Below are 23,083 nucleotides of genomic sequence, written 5' to 3' on the forward strand. Positions count from 1 at the left end.
AATTAAATGGAAGTTGGGGGAACCCCCAGGATGGGTTGCAGGGAGCAGCTCCAGGGGAAGGGTCTGCAGCAGATCCCCACATCCATGGGCTCCCACCCGTGCCCGGGGAGCCTGGAGAAGGGTTTTGAGGAGCCATGGGCAGAAAATGAGGAACTGTTGACAGAAAATACCGTCCTCAGCCCCCATCTGGGCACCCACCCGTCTGCTGGGGGAGCCCAACCTGCTGCCGGCACCTCCCGCACCCCAAGAACCTCCTGGTTTTTCTCCTCCCAGCCCAGCTTGACTCCACCCGAGGCTGTTGGAGGGCAGGGGTGGTGGCACCACCAGGAGAAAGTCCTGCTCTTGTCCCCGGGAGAGGGGGACACTGGATCTGGAGCAGTTTGAGCTGCTCCGGTTTGACTCCAGAGCAGTTGGTCCCACGGGATCTGCACGTTCCAGTCATCAAAAGGAAGAGTGGAAAATGCAGCTGCTGGTTCAAAGGGAAAATGGCACCAAGCTCGGAGCAAGGGAAGTGCAGCCCAAGTGGCAAGTTCCTGGGAAGCCTAAAACAAAGGGAGCTGTTCCCACACCACTCCCTCGGGTCCTGCTCTCGGGGGATTTTCCTGCTCTCCCACCCCTGCCCGCACAAGGAGCTCGGTGCCTCCATCCCAGGTGCCCCCATGACCACCCTGCATCCCCAGCTCATCTCTGGCGGTTCCCAGCCCAGTCTGGGGAGCAAAGCAGCAGCTCCTTGGGATGAAGGCTCCTTGAGCCAGGCCTCCTGCTGCTCCAGGGCAGTGCAGCCTCTTCCCAGCAGCTTGGATGTTCCCACAGAGCAGCTGATCCCACTCTGTGCTCCCAAGGCAGCTGCTCCAGCAGCCTCAGAGCTGCTCCAGGGCACAGCTGCCAAGAGTTGGGCACCTCCAAGGAAGAGATGTTGCCAGGCCCAAAACTTGGCCTGAAACAGCCACCAACCCCCCGGGTGCCACTCTGTGTTCCCTGCAGGACAGTGCAGGGCACTGCTGCCTTTATGCACATGTTCCCAACATACTGACATAAGGGCTGATTTTCTTTCTGCAGTTGCTGATGGAATTTTGACACTCCAGAAATGCAGAGAGAGCAGGGTGAGAACCTGCTCAAAGCCCAAGGTTGCACAGTGCCAGCTCCACTGTCCACTCCTCTGAGGTCCTGCAGCTCCTTGAATGTTCCACTTTCACTCCAAGTGCTGCCTGGGTTGGTTTTGTTTTTTTTTTTCAGAGCAGGGGTGGTTGTTGCTGTTTCCATCCTGTCTCAGCAGATCTGTGCAGTCTCCCCCAGTTGCAGAGCCCCCTCTGGGCCAGCGTGGGATTGAGATACTGAGCTCACACTGCCCACCAAAACCAAATACCCTGGTGCCTCCTCCTGCTGCAGGAGCTTATCTACTGATAACAGGGCCAACAAGATACTGCAAACAGTGGGTTTTTCTCAGGGCAGAGCTGGTAGCTCCCGACTATGCAGCCCCAGATGATTTTCACAGGTTTTGGTCTTACTGGTAACCACTGGGAGCAAAACCAACTGTCTTGTTGCAACAGAACTGGACCTTAAGCCTCGTAACTCCTGTGTTTCCATCACAAATTTTACAGGCTGAGTGGAAGAGACAGAAGGGACCAATTTCTGCCCTTCACTTCCTAGACACCTCATTAAGACCAGAGCTCAGAGTTTCACAAGTGCTTAGATTTTAGCTGCAACTGAAATACAATAAATTAAAGCAGCTTGAACTGAGCTTGTCCTATTTTTTTCCCCCCTGTAATTTTTGTGTGACAACCCCTGCTTGCAGTGCTGCCTCCCAGAGCAGTGCTAAAACCCAATAGCCTGACCATCAGGTATCTGAAGTGTGTAGGAATCAAAGCTTTGGTGCCTGTAAAAATCAGGTCAGTTTTAAACCACCAGAGATGAAGAGCAGCTTCACTCCAGCCTCTGCTGCTCGTGTACTCGGTACCTTTGAGCTGTTTGTTGCTGCTGCCGGTGGGTACATGACAGGCACGTTGGGGACATGGGACTGGCAGGACTCCCCTGGCTGATACACACCAAGCCCCCTGCTGATAAAACCCAGCTCCCACACACAGGGGTGTTAGAAGTGATTCTCACCTCCTCTAGAGCTTCTGGAATGAGATTCCTCTTACCTCCCTCAAAGACACAAGCACTCAAAGCTGAGGTGCATAGAAACCCCAGACTGGTTTGGGTTGGAAGGGACCTTAAAGATCATCCAGTCCCACCCCCCTGCACGGGCAGGGACACCTCCCACCAGCCCAGGCTGCTCCAAGCCCCATCCAACCTGCCCTTCAACACTGCCAGGGATGGGGCAGCCACAGCTTCCCTGGGCAACCTGGGCCAGGCTCTCACCACCCTCACACTCCAGAATTCCCTCCTCAGGTCTCACCTCAATCTCCCTCTTCCAGTTTTCATCCATCCCCCCTTGTCCTCTCCCTCCCTGCCCTTGTCCCAAGTCCCTCCCCAGCTTTCCTGGAGCCCCTTCAGGCACTGGAAGCTGCTCTAAGGTCTCCCTGGAGCCTTCTCTTCTCCAGGCTGAACACCCCAACTCTCCCAGCCTGTCTCCAGAGCAGAGCTGCTCCAGCCCTTGGATCACCTCTGTGGGTCCACCCAAACTGGAAGGGGCTTATAAAAGGACTATTTACAAAGCCAAAGATTTAACTTTGTTTTGAAAGTTTATTGGATCATCTTGACACAAAATCATTACAGCAGCTTGTGGTATGTTGGTTTCTTTTATTTTTTTTTTGAAGGGAATGTTGATAGCAAATAAATCTGTGAATGTAACACGTCATACAGTTCAAAATTCTAGAATCACTGCACAGGATTCTGTAAGAGAAGACTCTACATGCTAAAGTGACAGTTTTCATCCATGAATTAAAAAAAAAATAAACAAACACTGATTGAGGAACATTATCCTTTAAGACAGTTTTAATATGTTCAGTTTCTAATACACAAACTGGCTAACCAAGGGAGGTTGACCAATACCAGTAACTACCACTCCACCAGCAGTGAAGCCTGCTGCAAACAACTCCTGCAGCACACAAGTGTGGTCAGAACATGAAGCTGGGCCTGGCAATAAAACCACAGCAGAGCCTTGTCAAAAATACCCTCATTGGGGAAGAGTGTAAAGAGCACAAGAGACATGTAAAGTACAGGACACTGACCCAAAGGAACAGATCAAGTCTTTATCCTGTTCCCTGCGTGGGGTTTTAGTTCAACTCCACCAACCACTGCTGACCCTGTGTGTGTGTGGGGGTGGAGCTGGAGAAGTGCAGAGCAACCCAACCCCCTGGGGACTCTTTTGGTAACAGCAACCAACTGCTCCTCACCTGCCTCCCAAGAGAAACCGTTCCAGTGTGATCTCAGTTTGCTGGGGATGGGAACAGCAAGAACTAGGGGGAGGGAATGGAAAGCAAGAGATTTTGGAGAACATCAATTAAGCATCTCTGGAAAGGACACACAGGCATCCCTTTCCAGCCAGTGATTCCACAAGATTTCCATAGGGCAGAATGGGTTTCACTCTGCAGACCTCCCCTTTCTGCCCTCTGAAGTCCCTGCCCCAGCCCCTCACCAAGCCCTCCCTGCTCAAGCTGCACCCACTGCTGCCAGGATGGGCCACGGGAGCCACGGGCACAAGAGGCAGCAACAGCTCTGATTTCACAGCACAGAGGGAGGGAACCTGCCAACTCTTCAGGGGCTACTCACGTGGGTGTTTCTCTAACCTGGTAGTGGTCAACCTCAGCTGGTGAGCAGAATGATAAAAGAGCAGACCCCTTTGGATTTCCAGTTTCTTGCTACACCTTCACTTTTCAGGAATGTGAAATTGAAGTGGACTCATAAAACACCACCAGCTCAAAGGGGAGAGGCAGGACAGACTCCATTTGCAGGGGTGGTCAACAGGAGCAGAGAACCAAGCAGTGACACTTCCAGGCTGTTCCATGCATTCACTCTCTACTCTTTCAGCTTTCACTAAAAGAAGGTTAAGGCTCAAGGCAACTACTATAAACAGAAACTCAAACATCCCAGTCCTCACAGGGCTCATTTGGATTAGCTCAAGGAGATGGAGGATGTTTATATGCTGATCACAATAGATCTTGAAATAATAATAATAATAAATCATATATAAAAAAAAAAAGAGGCCTTCAGGTCCAGCACCAGCCTCTGCTAGAAATATACATCAACTACAGCAGCCCTGAAGACATATTCCATGGCTAAGGATCAAGTCAACCTTCCCTGGCAACAAGCACAAGCAACAGACTCTGTGCTACTGTTGAGAAAATTCTGCTCAGTCCACCCTCCCACGCAGGTGTCAAGGTTTATGGGATCATCATGAGCTGCTGAATAAATAGCACCCCTCCCTCCCTCCCTCCTCCAGTCATGTCACCAGGATCTCTTTGGGCTAGAAAGGGTTAACACCACAGTTTGTAAAAAGTTTGGAAATCAAAAGGTAACATACAGCCTTAAAATGTCTAAACTGCAAACAATGGTGGAGTTAACTGAAAAGCACGTGCCCAGGATAGTACATGCGTACGAGGGAGAAACTTAACACTTGGGTCTGCTCATCTTTACACATTAGGTGTGTTTCTTGTAGTTGGAGTATTTTGTAAGGAATATTCAGCACTTGGACAATGTCTCTTTCATCTCATCCAACAAGTTGCTAAGCAGGGTGGAATCACTACACTTCCCATCTATGGATACAGAGTTCTCTCCCTTGGAAAGAAAAAGAAGAAAAAGAAATCTGTTAGCTTCTAAGTGGGGACAGTTTTATTCCCTGTCAAGCTCAGGGAATGGGAACAGCTGGTGGAGACTGCCCAGGAATGAAGGTGGCTGAGTTGAGTGGTCAGCTGGGGGAAGCTGTCAGTGCTGCTTCTACCCACCAGGTACATGCAGGGCACCAGAAACCCCCTGGGAAGGCACAAAGTTGGCAGCAGCAGGAGGCAAACTGCCAGATGGGCCAGATGATTCACCCTGGATGATTTAGACAGGAACATTTCCCCTTTTCTATTAAGATAGGAAAGGCTGCAGATTCAGCTTCTCCCAGGTCTTGGTCCAGGGGGGTCAATGCTCTTACCTTTTTTACCAGTAGGCAGACGTGATGGCCTTGGATAGAGCGACTGTACATGGACGCACAGGAATCAACACGTTCCACAACTACAAAGAAAGCAGGAGTTTCATTCAGTGGAACAGCCTTTAACAGAGGGTTTGCTTCATGTGAAGAGGAACTACTGCTTTGCACAGCCTCAAGGAACAATAGCTTCTACTGAGTGAGGGGAGGAGAAAGTCAGGGTTAAGATGATGTACGTGTCTGGCTCCTCCTGGCTCCTACTCGGGGTATTTCACAATCATGAGGTTACTCATCTGCCTTTTGAGCAAGCTGTGAATGTTTTGTGGCAAAAACGCTGCTCAGAACATAGATCTTCTCCCCAGGAACACTTTCAGTGAGGCAGTTACTGCACATAGCAGAGCATGATGAAATAGCCACTTGTTTTGCTTCAGCCAGCACTTGGGTTTTAATTAGCAAGTCCAAACCTGAAGAGCTGGAGCTCTCCCTTACTGCAAGGAGCACTGGGGTCAGGGGTGGGCTGGAGCTCTGAAGATCAAACACAACCTCCAGGGAACAGTTAAGCCCTGACTACCAGCAAGCTGCTCCCGTGGTACCTGCCACATGCCTTGCTTGGGCTGGAGGAAAGCCACAGGGACAGGAGCAGGGTTCATTTTGAAGAACATTGCACACTTCGAGCACACCAATGGATTACAAAGCTGGAAAAAAACCCTCCTCTCCCAAATTGATTTAATCTGGATCTCACCTGCTCCTGTCAATGTTGAAGCCATGGAGAGTTCACAGAACAGTTTGGGTTGGAAGGGACCTTAAAGATCATCCAGTTCCAACCCCCCTGCATGGGCAGGGACACCTCCCACCAGCCCAGGTTGCTCCAAGCCCCATCCAACCTGCCCTGCAACACTGCCAGGGATGGGGCAGCCACAGCTTCCCTGGGCAACCTGGGCCAGGCTCTCACCACCCTCACATTAACAGCAAGTGTTGCACTTGCCAAGAGCAGCAGAAATTTTAGAATATGATATTTTGCAGAAGGTTCTGGCACTGAGGAAGACTCACCTGAAAAATGATGATGAAAACAGATCTTTGCCAGTAGATGTTGGAAAGAAATGCTAATTCCATCTACTTTAATAGAACTCATGTGCAGATCTCCAGACTCCAGGAGCTTGGCAAAAGCATCACTGCAAAACAGGAAGGAAAGTAACCACTTGTACTGGAAATTCAAGTGTTATTTGCCACATCAGCCCCATGCAGACCTCGAGACATCTCAGGATGCAAAAGTCTAAGTACTACCAAGCTCTAGGAAAATGGAGTTACAGCAAATATGGGAACCACACTCCAGACTCCACTGGAGTACCCTATGACTTCAACCAGAGCTACTTCCACACGACCTGTGCCAACCTACAGGGCACAGAGCTCCTCCTTCAGCATCACCTGAAATCCGCTGCTGGACAGAGTTTAACAGTCAGACATGACACCAGGTAACTGAACTGCAACCAAAGCAACCCCAAGCAGCCAAAGTCACCAGCATGCTGTGTGTCTTGCAGAGATGGGCTGCAGCCAAAGCTCAGCTCCACATGGGCAGGAGAAGCCCCTTGTTGTGCCCCCTGGATGGCACTTACCTATAGCAAGGCGTCGTGATCAAGTATGAAGCGCAACTGAAGTGCAATTTGAAATCTAGTTTTTCATGGGTTGAACCTTCATCATTCTGCAACAGGTCAAAGGAAAGGAGATGAATGGGAGCCCCAGGGCAGCAAGAGGAGGCACCACCCCCACCTACCAAACAGCCACCGATGACGACTTTAAGGCTCAATTCCCTTTGATACATCCTGGCTGGGCCTGAAGGATCAGGCTGAGAACAACCATCAGGCTACAACAGAGAGACAAGGTTTGGGCTGATGCACCCACCTCAGCAGGTAAGGGACACAGCTGGAGGGACCTGGCTGCATTTCCAACTGCTCCTTGCTGAAATACACTGAGCAGACTGATTTCCAACTAACACCTGGAGATGTGGTTTCACAGTTCACTACTACCCAAGCAAAACAACTAATTAGTATCTCCCAGATTCTTTGGTACTGAATATAGGACCAGTTGACTATTTTTAAGAAACTCTTAAAATAGAGATAATGGCTGACTCAGAAATAGGCACAACTGTCTCCATTCACTTCCTTCAAGCTGTTCACACAGCTCCCTCATTAATAATTTCACTGAAATAAGATCAGAAACTCATATAGTCAACCCTTATTAAAGAGGGCCTTCAGCTTATCTCCCTCTGTTCTGGCTTTCCATCCTTATCAACTGTATCTAATTCTTATCACTATTTTTCCAGCCTTGTACCAGGGTATCAGTGTCCAACTGATCTTTGGGATAACAGATCAGAAGGAACAGACCCTGGAGGCTGCATCTCTCACAAGCTGGATGATCTCCTCTCCCAGCAGAGGCACCACTGCAGTGATTTTCTAGCTGACAATGTGGCATATGTTTCAGGCTGCATTGCTCACACGCTGCCAGGAATGATAATCTGGGACATGCTTGGGCAGAATTGGGGACAGTCTTTGCACAAGATGTCATGTAGAAAATACTTTCTCACATCACAGAATGGGCTGGTGCAGCAGAGATGAAATGATGCCTAAAAAAAGCTCTAAAGCAGTGCTTTCCACCCAAGTCAAGCTCCCTTATGCAGTTCCAAAGGAAGCAGATGCACAGAGTTAGAAGCTGCACTTACTTTGACTATAAAGGACAGTGTTCCTTTTAACTTCTGAGCCATAACAATACTCTGAAGTGTAAACACAAACTGGGCTTCATTAGAGATTCCTAGCATGAAGAGAGGAGAGGGAGAAGTCAGGTCAGAAAATGGTTTCCATATCTATGTAAGGGTTAGAATAAACTGATCAGCAGCAGCTAAGTTTTAGGTGCTGACTATTCTGGAACCAAGTTTGAAGTGTTCCATGGAGCTAGAAGAGTTATACACACAATTCCTGTTGTGAATTAACACCTCTGAAAAAGCAGCAGTGAGAACTGGCATCTGGTAGAGGTTTCTGAGTGCCTGTCACAGTGGCAATATATTTAAACTGTTTGCATAACAGAAAAATAGACATTTCCAATTAGTTTTTAGAACTCATTTGCATTCTAATGTTTATATGTTTTTCTTTTAATACAAGTCTGTGTCAGGAACTGAATTCTATAGAATTAAAAAAATATCCCACTGCTTTTTGTGGGGGATCAAAATGCACCCAGAAGCCACCAAATCCCAGAAGATTTCTGAGCTGTTTCAGTTTTCCAACTAACTCTTTGGCAAAGGAAGTGGAAACTGAAGCAGCTCAGTGATTTGACTGTACTCTGGTACCAGGTACAAAGCCAATGTCCTTCATCTGCATGTCTAATACTTCTTAAGGGCTCAGCTCCCCCTCCAAAGAAGAACACACCACAGAATGTCACTGCATATGGCCTCAGTCATCAGAACAGGGGGACAAACTTAGAATCCCAGACTGGTTTGGGTTGGAAGGGACCTTCAAGATCATCCAGTCCCACCCTCTGCATGGGCAGGGACACCTCCCACCAGCCCAGGCTGCTCCAAGCCCCATCCAACCTGCCCTTCAACACTGCCAGGGATGGGGCAGCCACAGCTTCCCTGGGCAACCTGGGCCAGGCTCTCACCACCCTCACACTCAGGAATTTCCTCCTCATGTCTCACCTCAATCTCCTTCTTCCAGTTTTAATCCATCCCCCCTTGTCCTCTCCCTTCCTGCCCTTGTCCCAAGCCCCTCCCCAGCTTTCCTGGAGCCCCTTCAGGCACTGGAAGGTGCTCTAAGGTCTCCCTGGAGCCTTCTCCAGGCTGAACAACCCCAACTCTCAGCCTGTCATGCATGAGCCTGGATCAAGAATAAATCCAGAGCAGATTCTAATAGCTCAAGAACCTATAGCTTTGTTTCATTTTAAATCTCATAGCAAACTCCTCATGAATTTGAGATTCCTGTAGTTCAAGCAGCACGTTCAAGGGTGTGCCAGCCTGCAGCCACCTGGACAAGGAACTTGGCCATTCAGACTCCCAGCCCTACATTACAGGCTTTGCTCTCTCTACACAGAACCACCCGTGTTTACAAGCCCCCCCTGCAAGGAGACTTATCCCCTCCAGTGAACTGTGTGAAAGCCCCATGAACACCCAGAGGGACACAGTCTTTCTGGATAACAGCAAGTAGCAAGAAGCTCCAACAATTCTTTCCACAGGAGGGCAGTGCAGGACTAAACACGCTCCAAGAACCCTGTGCAAAGCTGCTCATACCAGGGGGTAGCTGGAAGGGCACAGGGATCCCATCGTGTACTGATGATCCTTCAGGTCGGAGCATTTTAGTGTTGAGAGAGTCCAGGACATTTAGTTCCATACTCTTCAGAAAGCTAGTGCTTTTGTTCTCAAAGATAACAGAGACAGTAACTTGACTATCATTCTGGAGGTTTCCTTGAATATCATAGGTCTGTAAATGAAGGGAAAAAATATAAATCATAGGAAAGATTCAGAAACTTCAAATAGGAAAGGACCAGAACTGAACACAGCACAGAAAAGAGCAAATTTCAAACAGAAGGTAATTTGGTGCAGCTAGAGAATAATGAAAAGCTCCCTAGGGACCAGCTCCACAGCACTAAGTAGTGGGCAAATATCAACTTAAAAGCTTGTTAAGTGGGACACTCATAGAAAGGGAAATGGAGCTTTGTTATGTTTTTGCCTCCTGTGATTGAAACAGTTCTTCAGTTTAATGTTGTCTACATGAAGTCTGTACCAACCCCAGGGTATCCCTTCTTAAGAGAACAGAAAAAGAGAAGGTATCTGGGACTGCAAAGAACCTCACCGTTTTAATGTAGGGGTTTTCAGCGAGAAGGCGGTAACTGGACATCGGCTGGAAAACAAGAGAGAAACCAGTCACAATGTAACTAACTCCTCTGAAAAGAGCTGGCATTCTGCTCCTTCCCAAAACAGTTTAGCTCCTGCCTTTTCCCTGAGGCAAGAGCTGCCAGGGCACAGCTACTCACTGGTAGTGGTTCATCATCTAGTGTTCCGTTCTGCACTGACTCTGTCGTCTCCTCCTCGCTGGGGTGACTCTTCTTTTTGGATTTCTTTTTATCCTTTGATTTCTCTTCTTTCTCTTTCTTGTGCTTTTTCTTCTTATGCTTGGAGGATTTCTGCCAAGAAGAACAAGGAACTACAACAAACCCTTAAAGAAACCCTACATTTCCAGCCATTACCATCATAAACCCTCTATCTTCCACCTATGGACTCCCAGTCTGTGCGTCCTTCCAAATTACTCCAAATAGTTTCCTTCTCCTGCAGAAACCTGGAACAGGGTCCCCATTCCTTAAAGCCCAACAGTCATTCTGTGTTGAGTTCCAGAAAACCCTGCTCAGTTGACAATCATAGAATGGTTTGGGTTGGAAGGGACCTTAAAGATCATCCAGTCCCACCCCCTGCATGGGCAGGGACACCTCCCAGCAGCCCAGGCTGCTCCAAGCCCCATCCAACCTGCCCTTCAACACTGCCAGGGATGGGGCAGCCACAGCTTCCCTGGGCAACCTGGGCCAGGCTCTCACCACCCTCACACTCCAGAATTCCCTCCTCATGTCTCACCTCAATCTCCCTCTTCCAGTTTTCATCCATCCCCCCTTGTCCTCTCCCTCCCTGCCCTTGTCCCAAGCCCCTCCCCAGCTTTCCTGGAGCCCCTTCAGGCACTGGAAGCTGCTCTAAGGTCTCCCTGGAGCCTTCTCTTCTCCAGGCTGAACACCCCAACTCTCCCAGCCTGTCTCCAGAGCAGAGCTGCTCCAGCCCTTGGATCACCTCTGTGGCCTCCTCTGGTCTCCTTCCAGGAGCTCCATGTCCTTCCTGTGCTGGGGGCTCCAGAACTGGACACGGGGCTCCAGGGGGTGTCCCACAAGAGCCAAGGGGCAGAATCCTTTCCCTTGCCCTGCTGGCCACGTTTCAATGCCTTAACCCAAAGCAGCCTGGGCTCAGCAAAAAGCCAAATCTCTTCAACTTGGAAGCTCAGCTTTAAAACTCCCACCTGACCCTTGGCTCAAAGGACAACCAAACCTGTCACAAGGACGTGTTCAGAGCTTCTCCAGGGCCCAACATCCCACTGCTGTCTCTTTGCAGGAGATCACTATACTGAGTAAGATGCTGTTGGTAATTCCCATGTGCTTCTTTTTAAGAAATACCAGACTGTAGGAAAATATGGCTAAGGGTGTCAGCAATTTAAGTCACTTACCTTTCCTTCATCCTCCTCCTCCTCCTCTTGCTCTTCCCTTTCTTCCTTTTTTACCCCTTGAGGTTCAGCCACAACAGCAGCACCCACTTCAGGCTCACTCTGAGCAGATTAGCAGGATTATAACAAGAACAGAAGACTCAGTTGAAATAACTGATTCCCACACCAAAAGCCATCTTAGCAGTGACACACTCTTCCACACCAACTGTTGCTTCAAAAATTACATTAGACTAACAAGGTATCAAGCCTTTGGTTTCATGCTTCTGAAACACAGCAAATATGATCACCTGAGGTCAAGACATGAAAGATTTCCTCCAAGGAATCCATCCTCTTATATTCCCTGTCTCTTCCTCCACAGACTCCCACCAAAAGTCATGAGACTTTCTTTCAGCCTGTCTCTTTCATATCTGTCTGTACTGCTAGTGTCTGTGTCACACTAGGAGGTAAAATCATACAATCATATAATATTAAAACCCACCAATAACATTACAATCCACCAAGCCTGTGTCTGTTTCTATCCATTGATCTGCACAGCAGAGTGAGCTTGGAAACTCCCATTACAGTGTCTGTAAACTGGGGAGATAAAATGTCACTGCTTCCTAGCAGCAAGATGAGAGGTGAAGCCTGTTTTCCCTGCAGTGTGACAAAGCACTGTCACAGCTGAGATCCAATCACAAGAAAAAGTCTCCTGGGATGTGGTGAGATGTCTACCTGTGGCTGGGCTGTGGAAGCAGGTGGTGGAGCAGTGGAGAGCCAGAAATCCAAGTCCTCCCCCTGAAGTGCAAGAGAAAACAAAACCATTATGGTTTGTTTTGGTACCAAACAACCAATAAATACTCCAACACATGCCCCCTCCCTGGAAGGGTTCAAGGGCAGGCTGGATGGGGCTTGAAACAACCTGGGCTGGTGGGAGGTGTCCCTGCCCATGCAGGGGGTGGGATCTAGATGATCTTTAAGGTCCCTTCCAAACAAAACTGTTGCACGATTCTATGAAATCATCCATTAATTCAAAACCTTAAGTTCTCCTTGAAATAACATTGCTCCAGACTGCTCATACAGAGATGCTGGAACACTTTCAGGAGCAAATAGTTCAGGAAGTTTAGCCTGAGCCTTTAGCACACTTCCAAACCTGGAGACAAGTGACAGTAACTGCCGATCACCCTGTGTATCACAACATCTACAGGCATTCGAAGCACATCAGCTGCATCTTAAGAGAAAACCTGCATCTCCACAGAGTGGTGAACAAGAGGGATAACCAGTCTTCAGAGTAACTAACAACTAATGTCAGGTTTTATCAATGAAAGATTCTTTAGTATATGGGGACAGGATGTAGAATCCCAGCAACATAGAATGGGTTGGGTTTGAAAGGACATTCAAAACTATCCAAGTCCCACCCCCTGCATGGGCAGGGACAACCTCCCAGGTTGCTCCAAGCCCCATCCAACCTGCCCTTCAACACTGCCAGGGATGGGGCAGCCACAGCTTCCCTGGGCAACCTGGGCCAGGCTCTCACCACCCTCACACTAAGGAACAAAACCAAGCTCCAGGTATTTTGCTAAACACTTCCTAATTGTAAGAACAGAAAAAGTATCAGTAAACTCAGCTTCCAAATTAGATGTGAAGATCTGCTGTGCAGGCTGCAGTGAGCTGAACTCTGCTGACTTCTGAGGCCAAGTAAAAGTTATTTTTATTACCAGAAATCTTGAAATACCTGCTCTTATGGTTGTAAATCTTAAAGGAAATAAAGGCTGAAAACATTCAGCTGTTTGAATTGTGAAATGTGACTGTTCCTAAGCAACAACAAAACACAGCAATCAATATGGCCCACAACAGCAGTTCCTCAAATAATGCAAGTCTTGGAGAATTACCTTTTTTTCTTCTTCTTCCTCTACTACCTTTTTCTCTTTCTTCTTTCCTTTGTCTCTCTCTTTTTCTTTGTGTTTCTTTTCCTTCTTTTTGGGTTTCTTGCTCTTCTGCTCTACTAGGGGAGCTTCTGTGTCTGGTGACTTCAGGGTCTCAACGTTTCTGTGTCTCTGCACTGGCAGCTTCTCACTGTCTGCTAAGGGTCTTAAAAATAAAGAGACCATTACCCTTCTGCAAAGAGTCTCCCTGAGCTCAGATTATCTTCTGGATGTCCAAGACAAAGTATGCTTTAACAGCTGGGCCCCCAAAATCTTAAATCAGCACATACTTTTGTACCTGAAGTTTATTTCTGTAACTGCAGACACTGCCCTCATGTATTACAAGTTAATAAAAACATTTTTTGAAGGTGACTGACACCCAAGCTCTTGCTGACACCTGATCACTCTTAAAAAGTGGTAACTAGACTTGTAGGCTGAGTATCACCTACAGAAGGAGGGATACACATGGAGTTATGCCTCATTTCTGATGATCACTCCAACTGGAAGTGATTTCAAGCAAGAAATAGTTTCAATTTGGAAGTTTACACTATGAATCTGTACTCTGCCATTCCATCTTAAAAGTTGTGTTTAATTTCAGATACCTGTCTCCAAAAAGCTTGAGGAGTAGTTCAGATGTACACTGCAGCCCAAATCCAGTACTTGGGGTAAAAAAATTTAAAATAAACACCACATAAATGTCTCCATTCTTGTGAAAAACTGTCCAGAAACCAGTGGGAAGTTCACAACTTGCCTCTTTTTCTATTTCTACAGCTTTTACTTAATATTAATTTTCAGCTTGAGCAGCAAAAACACTTGTTCAGGAAGATTTCTAATGGTCTCACCTGTCTTGATTTTTTTGTTTGTATTTCATTAAGAACTGGACCTGATTTTTCACTCTGAAGCAGACACTGCAGGAGTGAGTTGGCCCCCCTCTGCACAGTAAACAGACCTCACCTTTAAGCTATTTCACATGCACCTGTGCAGGAACAGGGATTGGTGTTGAAAGTCAGTGCTGAAATACACTCACACTAATTGGAGGGTCAATTATTGCAATAGTTTCACCACCCTTCAAGTACTTCTGCTACAACCAACCAACCTGGCAAAGAAGGTCAAGCACTGAGCAAGGTGTTCTTACCTGGAATGCTTCCCTGAAACCAGACTGCGTGTGAGCGTGAACAGACATAGCAGTGCAAGCACAGAAAGAAAGAGAGAGGACAGAGACATGAGAAACCACGACAGGACAGCACACCAGCTGGTATGAGATGGAAAGAGAATGGGTGGAAACAATACAAGAGCCCACAGATGCCTCCTGGAGCACAGGATTCAGAGCCTGCTCTGCTCAGGGTTTCTACTCTGTTGAGGCTTGTCATGCAGTTACAAATTTCTCCCTGCAGATCTTATTTCCTTTACACATTTGTCCCCTGCAGACTCAGAGGAAAGTGACCAGTTCATGAAAAAAGGAAGTTTTTCAGAAACTGCTCTTTCACTTTTCAAAAGCACTGGATCACTTTTTTCCTAAGATACTAAGGGGCCAAACCCCTTCAGGTTTGAGACCTGCAGAGAATGGCACAGACTGTAAAGTTAATGACTCAGAGAGAGACAACACATGTGTACATAGAATCATGGGATGGTTTGGGTTGGAAGGGACCTTAAAGATCATCTAGATCCAACCCCCTGCATGGGCAGGGACACCTCCCACCAGCCCAGGTTGCTCCAAGCCCCATCCAACCTGCCCTTCAACACTGCCAGGGATGGGGCAGCCACAGCTTCCCTGGGCAACCTGGGCCAGGCTCTCACCACCCTCACACTCCAGAATTTCCTCCTCATGTCTCACCTCAATCTCCCCTCTTCCAGCTTTAAGATGCATTTAATACATGTGCCTGCAGTGCCTTCAAAACTTTACAGGAGGCATCCAAGGACCATAAATCAGCAGTTATAGTCAGCATGATGATTTTGTAAAACAGGAACTAAAAAAAAACAGTCTCCATGTGCAATATTGAACAGCCAACAGCTAATTCTCAGGGACTGGGGGTCTGGCACTGCAGCCTGGGGTGCCAGCACTGGCAACAGCTCCAGGAGCTGAATGGGGACCAGACTATGGGTGAAGTTATGATATGTGGTTCAGTCAATCATGTTAGAACAACATTTTAACAGTGGTAACACACTGAAATGTCCACAGGGCAATGGGGATGCTACAGACTGGCTATTACTGGTCAAATTACCACAACACAGAGCATACAGGCTTGCCATGTGTACAGGGGTTCTGAGATGAACACAGAAGGATGCAGGTCACACAGGGTCAATGCAGGTTAGATCAGGGAGATACTGGTATATCCAAAAGCTCAGACTAACTCACATCTGATCCCAGGTACACTGCCTGTCCCTTCAGACTCCATTCAGCCACAGAGAATTATTCCCCTGCCCCTCCCAACCCTTTGCTATTTATCACCTGTGCTGCAGTGAGAACCCAAGCCTGGATGATCACCTCAGGTTACATCCAAGACATGGAGGACATCTCTTCCCCTGGTGGACTGAGATGGTGCCCTTGCCTGTGGAGCCCCAGACCTGCCCTCCTGGATTCTGATTAGCAATTAAGTCAATTCACATGGAAAACTGTCACTTACTTATCCAGATCTATATCAAGTGCCTTATATGGATCATTGGGATCTTTGTCCTCTTCATCACTGGGCAAAGCATTCTGCAGAAGAGACAGAGAGACCATCCACAGAAGAACTGAACCACAGGCAACTCAAACTGAAGCTCTGCATCCCACACACCAGTTTTTTTTAGGCCTGTTAACCCTGGAGCAGGCCAGCCTGCAGGCAGGCACAAAGTTACAGGAACAATACACTTTAATGCAGCATCAAGTTACAAGATTAATTTAGAACAGAAAATCATTCTTCATAAACTGCAGGATTTGAATTGCTGCTGTTTGGTTTTGATTAAAGGAAATTTGAGGAACAAATACAGATGACATCATTAGCACGTGCACTTAATTGCTGCAAACCTGCTGACTAGACAGCAAGTTAATGTCAGTGAAGCAGCAGAGCATAATAAATGAAGTGACTATTTGGACAGAGTTACTTTATAGCAGTGATGCATATTGTTTGTTTTGCTGGGTCTTTTTAACAGTTTTGGTGGCAATTTCTGCCTTTTGTGCACAAAAAGACAATCCTTTCTCTCCCCACCAAGAACAACCTAAGACCATCTCTGGCAGTCATTTCTTCAACAGCTCTCCAAGGAATCAGAGCTCTTGAACTGCAACAGTACAGACTGGCTGGAGACACTTGGGGGAAAAAAATCTCTCCAGAAGAGCAGAGTGACAAGCCCAGTGATAAAAAACCTCAGCCCACCAACCAAAGCCACTGACCTCTGGCATCTCCTCTGTGATGATATCCACGTGGTGAGCTGGAGCAATGTCCTCCTCACTCTCCGTGTGCAGAGAGTTGTGGCGATGATGTTTCCCTCTCTTCTCCTTTTTCTGCTTTTTCTTTTTCTTGTCTTTCTCCAGTTTCTGTTTATGTCTTCGCTCTTCTTCCAGTTTCACATACTGGTCAGACATAGGCATTCCTGTGGAGGAAGCCAAACTGCTTTCAGGCTGAAGTCCACATGGACACTGATCACTGAAACATCTTAGGAGTGAACCTTGCTTCTAACTTCTCTGAATTAGAAGGCTCCACACTTCTGGGTGCTTCCCCATCATCTCCCACACAGCCCCTCCAGCAGCAGCTTTCCTACCACACTCCTCCTCTCCAAAAACAGAATCACAGAATCACTCTGGTTGGAAAAGATCACCGAGTCCAACCACAACCTAACTCCACAGGAGAGGGCTGGAGCAACTCTCCTGTGAAGACAGGCTGGGAGAGTTGGGGTGTTCAGCCTGGAGAAGAGAAGGCTCCAGGGAGACCTTAGAGCAGCTTCCAGGGCCTGAAGGGGCTCCAGGAAAGCTGGGGAGGGGCTTGGGACAAGGACAGGGAAGAAGAGGACAAGGGGGGATGGATTAAAACTGGAAGAGGGAGGTTGAGGTGAGACATGAGGAGGAAATTCTGGGGTGTGAGGGTGGTGAGAGCCTGGCCCAGGTTGCCCAGGGAAGCTGTGGCTGCCCCATCCCTGGCAGTGTTGAAGGGCAGGTTGGATGGGGCTTGGAGCAGCCTGGGCTGGTGGGAGGTGTCCCTGCCCATGCAGGGGGCGGGACTGGATGATCTTTAAGGTCCCTTCAAACCCAAACCATCCCATGATTCCACCAACTATCAACCAAAGTCCAATGCCTTAATCTTGCTCCCCAGTTCTTTTCCACATTACAAAGAGCATCTAAACATCAGTATTTTACGTAGAATTGGTGCCATTGCTGCACTAATGCTGACAACTTTCCACATTCTGAGAAAAACCTTTAAGTAAGCTTTAAATATTTGCACTTGAAACTCATCATTTACAAGGTACTGGACTTTAGCAACAGCTTCTCAGTGCTAGATCAAACCACCCTTGATATTTTAAATAAGATGTTAAAATGGTATTTCTACCATTAGACTGCACTGAATATCTCCTGATCACCTTCATCAGCCCTATAAGACATTCCAAAGGTGACTGTTCCCTACACAGACCAGAGATCACGTGTTACAGACTTGGCTGAACAATGTACCTGATGACAGAATTAATTCTAACACCCTCCTGAGAGGAACCACACTTAGACTGCAAGGTACTATTTTCAAAAACATATAAGTTAAGAAGATACATTTAATAGACTAATTCTAAAGAATAGTCCTTGACCTTAAAAACCTAAGGAGGAATTCCTATGAAGCAATTATTACTTTTCCTTAAATGAATTTCTGTAATGAATTAAGATTAGCTGGGCTTACCTGGAACTTTTAAGGGGACAGAAAGGTCTATCTGGACCACAGGAATGTGTTCCACACCTGGAGTGTCCTGGTACCGCTAGGAAAAGGAAAGTTGAGTTATATTCTGAGCACTGCCAGATACAATTCCATACAAATGGACACACTGCAAAAACATCAAGCAGCTTAACCCTCTAAGTGAAACTTTCAAAGGGCAGAAATGGAATAGCTCAGTACCAAACCCTCTGTGGTTGCAAGGTACATTTCAAAGCCAGCTTGTAACGACTATTCAAGATCCTACTTCTAGCTACAGTTTTCTAACCCTGCTACTGCCCTGGAAAGGTGTGTTGCAACTCCCTGCAGAATCTTTGGTCTGTGTTTTATTGCTAGTAACTTGCCACTCTGAAAGATAAATGTTGAGATTTAGGTTGAGGAGAATGGAGCAGTCCTTAGGATGTACAGGGAAAAGAGCAAATTCTTTCCCTGAAAAAGGTGTTTAGGAGAGACCACAACAACGGTTTTGATCCCCAAACACACTGCATGTCCCAGAGGAGCATGTTCAAGGTTGACTCTCTCTTCACTGCTCTTCATGAAGTGCCTGACAATCTGAACCCTTCCATCACCCAGAGCTGGGACAAACAACCTGCAGAGGAACCTGGGGCACAGGGAAGTGTTTTTCTGCCGCTTTTAGTGGGTCCTTGCTGAAATATAAACACTCCACTTTCCACGACAAGTTAATCCAGATTGTTTAAACTACTTCATGGGAACTGTGACCATCACCACTTCCTTATTTTTAAACTGGAGGTCCAGAGATCCACAAAAAGCTGGCTGCTCTTGTGATATTCAGTCTTTTATGAATTTCTTAACATAAATAAGACTTATCCAAATAGTTGGAGGAAGCTGCTCCAATCGACACACTACTGAGCGAGCAGAACTGCAGTGGAAATCATCAGCATGTCCCAGAGGGAAGTGCAGCTCTGACAATCAGTGACACTTCAAATGACCAGATGAGAGGCCAGCAAGATATTTTAATCCAGACTCACTCACCTTTTGTGGGGAAGGAGAGCTTTTAATATAAAATGGGTTATTTGCCTGTTCTTGTTTCCTGGCTTCCCGACGCTGAAAACAAAAGAGTGTTTGTAGTTAGAAGGTTTGTTTACAAGCAAAGAGAGAGAAAAAGGATCCAAGTGCAAAATGAAAACTCCTTGAATTTTTGGAACAAGGCAAAAAGGCTACAGCATAGTAACCTGAGCATGATAACCCAGTTTTGAGTCATAAAACATACAAGTACTTCTATTGCTATAACTAGTACTCCTTAGAACGTCCTTTCTTTGATTTTCCATTCTAGACTAGAAGGAGTAACTTCTGAATACCAGGTTTTGATGGTAATTCAAAAATTTCTACATTCATTTTTTTAAAAGAGAAGGAGGATTTTTGTCAATAAAAAGTTGGCAAAAAGATCAGAAGCAGGAAAGGGGGTATCACCACTGAGAACTGTCATGTTACAATAATCCAGAGAAGCTGCTCAAGTCCATGAGCAAAGATGCTGCTTCTTTTTCTGCTGATACAGAGCACACAGGGTAACAAAAGAACCCCAGTGAGGAGGTGTGTAAAAAACCAAACAGTTGCAGAGCTCAGCATTCATCCTCAAGACCCTGCACTTCCAAGTGAAGTTCAATGGACACCACAGTTTACAGGTCAGGTTTTGTCCCTGAGCTCAAAACTCCTACCAAGGGACAAGCTTTTATAGCATCTTGCTTCCATTTGGACAAGACAGCCAAACTAGACTTCCAAGAGAACTTTATATTGGATGGACTCCACAATGCCTAAAGAAATCCCTGAATTCAAATCCATGTACTTTGCTCACACCAAATTGTCAGACTTCTTGAGCAGAAATGAGAGCAGAGTGGCTCCCAGGCTACACAGAGAACCCACAACAGCTCCAGCTGCTTGAGTAGCACAACATTACCACTAAATTATGCAGGGAAAAGCATTTTAGAATTCACTCACTCTGGCCAGTTCCTCTTCATCTATTTCTGGCTGTCTGTGTCTGGAATGCCTTTGTTCCTCATCGTGAAAAATGGTTTTGGGCTTTTCATCTTCAGACTCACTGTCTGATGGAGGTTCATTGATCCAGGCATCAAGGTCCAGGCTGGTAAGAATTGCAGTAAACAAACAAATAGCTTGATTCAGTATCCCTGAGTAATTCAGTGTTTCTCATCATATACTTAAATAGCAATTTAAGAGCCTAAAAGTTTAAAGAAGGCTGTGGAAGAACCTTACCCCTCTGGAACTGGGACTTTCTTCTGAGCTTTAGGAGCCACAGGGTTCAGCTCACCAGCAAACAGGGCTATTACCTCCTCAGCTACTGGTATTTCTTTTATTTGTAGCTTCTGGATGTATTTTATTAGTTGCAAGATGCAAGAAGCCTAAAAACAAACGCAGAAGTCTTTTCAGAATTCATATTAATAAAGTGAACCAAAAAAAAAGCAACTGCAATGAAATTCAGAAGGTAACTTTTCTGCTCCATTAAGGGAATTAACAGAAGCAGCATAAAATGCAGGTCCAGAGCAAAGGTACAAAAATCCATGTTAATCCTGTGTTTTAGCTGTGTCCTTTTCATGTCCTTATGTGCTTGAATAATTTTTAATATTAAATGGTTTTGAGTTAAATTCTTGCAAGCAGCCTTCAGAGGTGGCATTGAAGTGAAATAAGAGCTGAAGTATCACCACCCTTCCCAGTCCTCTAGTTTCAGCCCTTCTCTGTGACTGAGCTACACAAAGTACAGAATGAAACATAGAACCATAGGGGTTGGAGGGGACCTCCAACCCCCTGCTGCAGCAGGAACACCCAGGGCAGGTCACTCAGAAAGGCATCCAGACAGGTCTGGAAAGTCTCCAGAGAAGGAGACACCACAGCCTCTCTGGGCAGCCTGTCCCAGGGCTCTGTCACCCTCACAGCAAAGAAGTTCTTCCTCATCTTGAGCTGGAACTTCCTGGGCTCCAGTTTGAATCCATTGCCCCTCGTCCTGTCCCAGGGCACAAGTGACAAGAGCTTGTCCTGCCTTCTTGCTGCCCTCATGGATTGATAGACATTCATGAGATGCCCCCTCAGGCTTCTCCTCTCCAGACTGAACAGCCCCAGGTCTCTCAGCCCTTCCTCCTCAGGCAGGTGTTCCAGTCCCTTCATCACCCTCGTGGCCTCCCTTGGACTCTCCCCAGTAGATCCCTGTCCCTCTGGAACTGGGGAGCCCAGAACTGGACACAGCACTCCAATGTACCACTCAAGGGATAACATTGCCTTAAATAAGCTGTGCCTGCCCACAGAAGATTACAGATATGCTCCAAGACAAATGAGACTCTATGATCAATTCCAAAGCAATTTTGTTCTCTTACCCTCTCCTGAACTTCTAGATCTGCACTCTGTACAAACTGAGGCAAACGTTCAATCATCAGCTGGGTGATTTCCTGAGCTGCTTCCTTTTCCCCAGCTTGTTCCTTCTGCTGCAGGATGGATGCATAGAGCTTCACCATGTTCTGCACGTAGACAGCCTGGATGTGGCCTGGGAGAGTTGTAACTTTAGGCCTCAGCATTGCTTCCAGAGTCTGGTTTGCTTCCTCCAGGTGTCTGTACAGAGTGGTCAGATGAGAGAGCAATTAAGAAATTTCAATATTTGATCAGTCTTCGTGGAGAAAAACTTTTCAAAAACCTCAGCTGCAGCACAAAGTGCTGAAGAAAGTCAGGAGGGACTACAAATTATTATGAATTTGCTCTATGCATATTTTCCCCTTCCAAATTACACTCGTAACATAGAATCAAGGAATAGTGAAAGTTGGAAGGGACCCTAAAGATCATCAAGTTCCAACCCCCTGCATGGGCAGGGACACCTCCCACCAGCCCAGGTTGCTCCAAGCCCCATCCAACCTGCCCTTCAACACTGCCAGGGATGGGGCAGCCACAGCTTCCCTGGGCAACTTCTTCCAGTGCCTTCCTGCCCCCATGGTGGAGAATTTCTTCTTGGTATCTAACCTAAATCTCTCCTCTCTCAGGCTAAAACCACTACCCCTTGTCCTATCCCTGCCCTCTCTGGTGAAGAAAGAGACACCAAACTAGATGAAAAGAGGAGAGACTCCAGTATTATGGTCTGTCCAGCTTACCAAAAGAAGAGCTAGGTAAGTAGGCGTGCATGCACACACAACCAAGAGACAAAAACATTTAGTAAAGCTAAAAGATGCTGTTGGCACAAGAACATTGACAATTTTGCAGAAGCTTTGAGCAAAAAAGATGACTTCTAATCCTCAGAATAATTAGGTTCTGCAAAAGCCTTTCAAAACAGGGAGGAGAGCAAAACCTGATTCAGTCAAACACGGTGATTGGGCATTTTCCCTATAAGTGAGGTTAGACCTTAATGAAGAAGGAGTTCCTTCAATGTCTTAAGATCTTACTGATTATACCCAGTTATGCCTTCAAGCATGAGTGGGCAGGACTGCAGAGATAAGAAAGAGACCAGATATTTCAAAGAAATTATCAGTCTAGTTTAGAAACAGCTGAGGAACCCTATGGGGTGAGGAGGCAGAAAAGCAGCAATCATGTTCTTAGCTTCAGGGTGCACATTCTGAACTATCCTTCTCTGAAAAAAAATACATTTCAGTGACCTGAATCTTTGGCTGAAAGGAGACACTGCACTGGAGTCAGGCTTTCTCCTTGCACTTACTCAGAGAACTCCCCACATATCCAAGCAGCAGCATAAAGCACCTCACAGATGCCATTTCTCTGGGTGTTGCTGGCTATGAGATGAGCATTATCCAGCAGCATGGCCATTTGGGAAACTGCAAATTTACGGATAGCTTTGACCCTGATGGCTACATCCAACATCTGAGCTGCTATGAGGTGGCCGTGCCGAGTGCCTTCCAAGCGGGTCAGCTCCACCAAGATGCTGATGTACCTGCAAAAAGTGAAAGGGATGCAATGTGATCAGCTGACAATCAGGCATGACCATTGCTGATGATCTCAAAGTTGACACATAAAAGTACTGAC

At 46.8% G+C, this 23,083-nt stretch overlaps 1 protein-coding gene across 3 annotated transcripts in view; it reads right to left on the reverse strand.

Annotated features, from left to right (window-relative positions):
* Positions 1-2,665: 2,665 nt before the first annotated feature.
* AP3D1 (adaptor related protein complex 3 subunit delta 1) overlaps positions 2,666-23,083 on the reverse strand; it is a 47,118-nt gene continuing 26,700 nt past the window's right edge. For 2 of the 3 annotated variants that reach the window (XM_051639569.1, XM_051639568.1), the window contains 19 exons: positions 22,761-22,991; positions 21,442-21,673; positions 20,330-20,475; positions 20,057-20,198; positions 19,094-19,165; positions 18,071-18,146; positions 16,585-16,784; positions 15,839-15,912; positions 13,182-13,380; positions 12,025-12,087; positions 11,317-11,415; positions 10,091-10,240; positions 9,910-9,957; positions 9,348-9,537; positions 7,791-7,879; positions 6,688-6,773; positions 6,125-6,246; positions 5,081-5,160; positions 2,666-4,719 (listed from right to left, as the gene is read on the reverse strand). In XM_051639569.1, the coding sequence (XP_051495529.1) occupies positions 4,624-4,719; positions 5,081-5,160; positions 6,125-6,246; positions 6,688-6,773; positions 7,791-7,879; positions 9,348-9,537; positions 9,910-9,957; positions 10,091-10,240; positions 11,317-11,415; positions 12,025-12,087; positions 13,182-13,380; positions 15,839-15,912; positions 16,585-16,784; positions 18,071-18,146; positions 19,094-19,165; positions 20,057-20,198; positions 20,330-20,475; positions 21,442-21,673; positions 22,761-22,991 (2,395 nt within the window). In that variant the 3' untranslated portion in view covers positions 2,666-4,623. Of the gene's footprint in view, positions 4,720-5,080; positions 5,161-6,124; positions 6,247-6,687; positions 6,774-7,790; positions 7,880-9,347; positions 9,538-9,909; positions 9,958-10,090; positions 10,241-11,316; positions 11,416-12,024; positions 12,088-13,181; positions 13,381-15,838; positions 15,913-16,584; positions 16,785-18,070; positions 18,147-19,093; positions 19,166-20,056; positions 20,199-20,329; positions 20,476-21,441; positions 21,674-22,760; positions 22,992-23,083 lie in introns of those variants that run through there. The other variant, XM_051639570.1, reaches the window with a different exon arrangement.

Source organism: Apus apus, chromosome 24 (assembly GCF_020740795.1).
Source record: "Apus apus isolate bApuApu2 chromosome 24, bApuApu2.pri.cur, whole genome shotgun sequence".
Lineage (NCBI taxonomy): Eukaryota > Metazoa > Chordata > Aves > Apodiformes > Apodidae > Apus > Apus apus.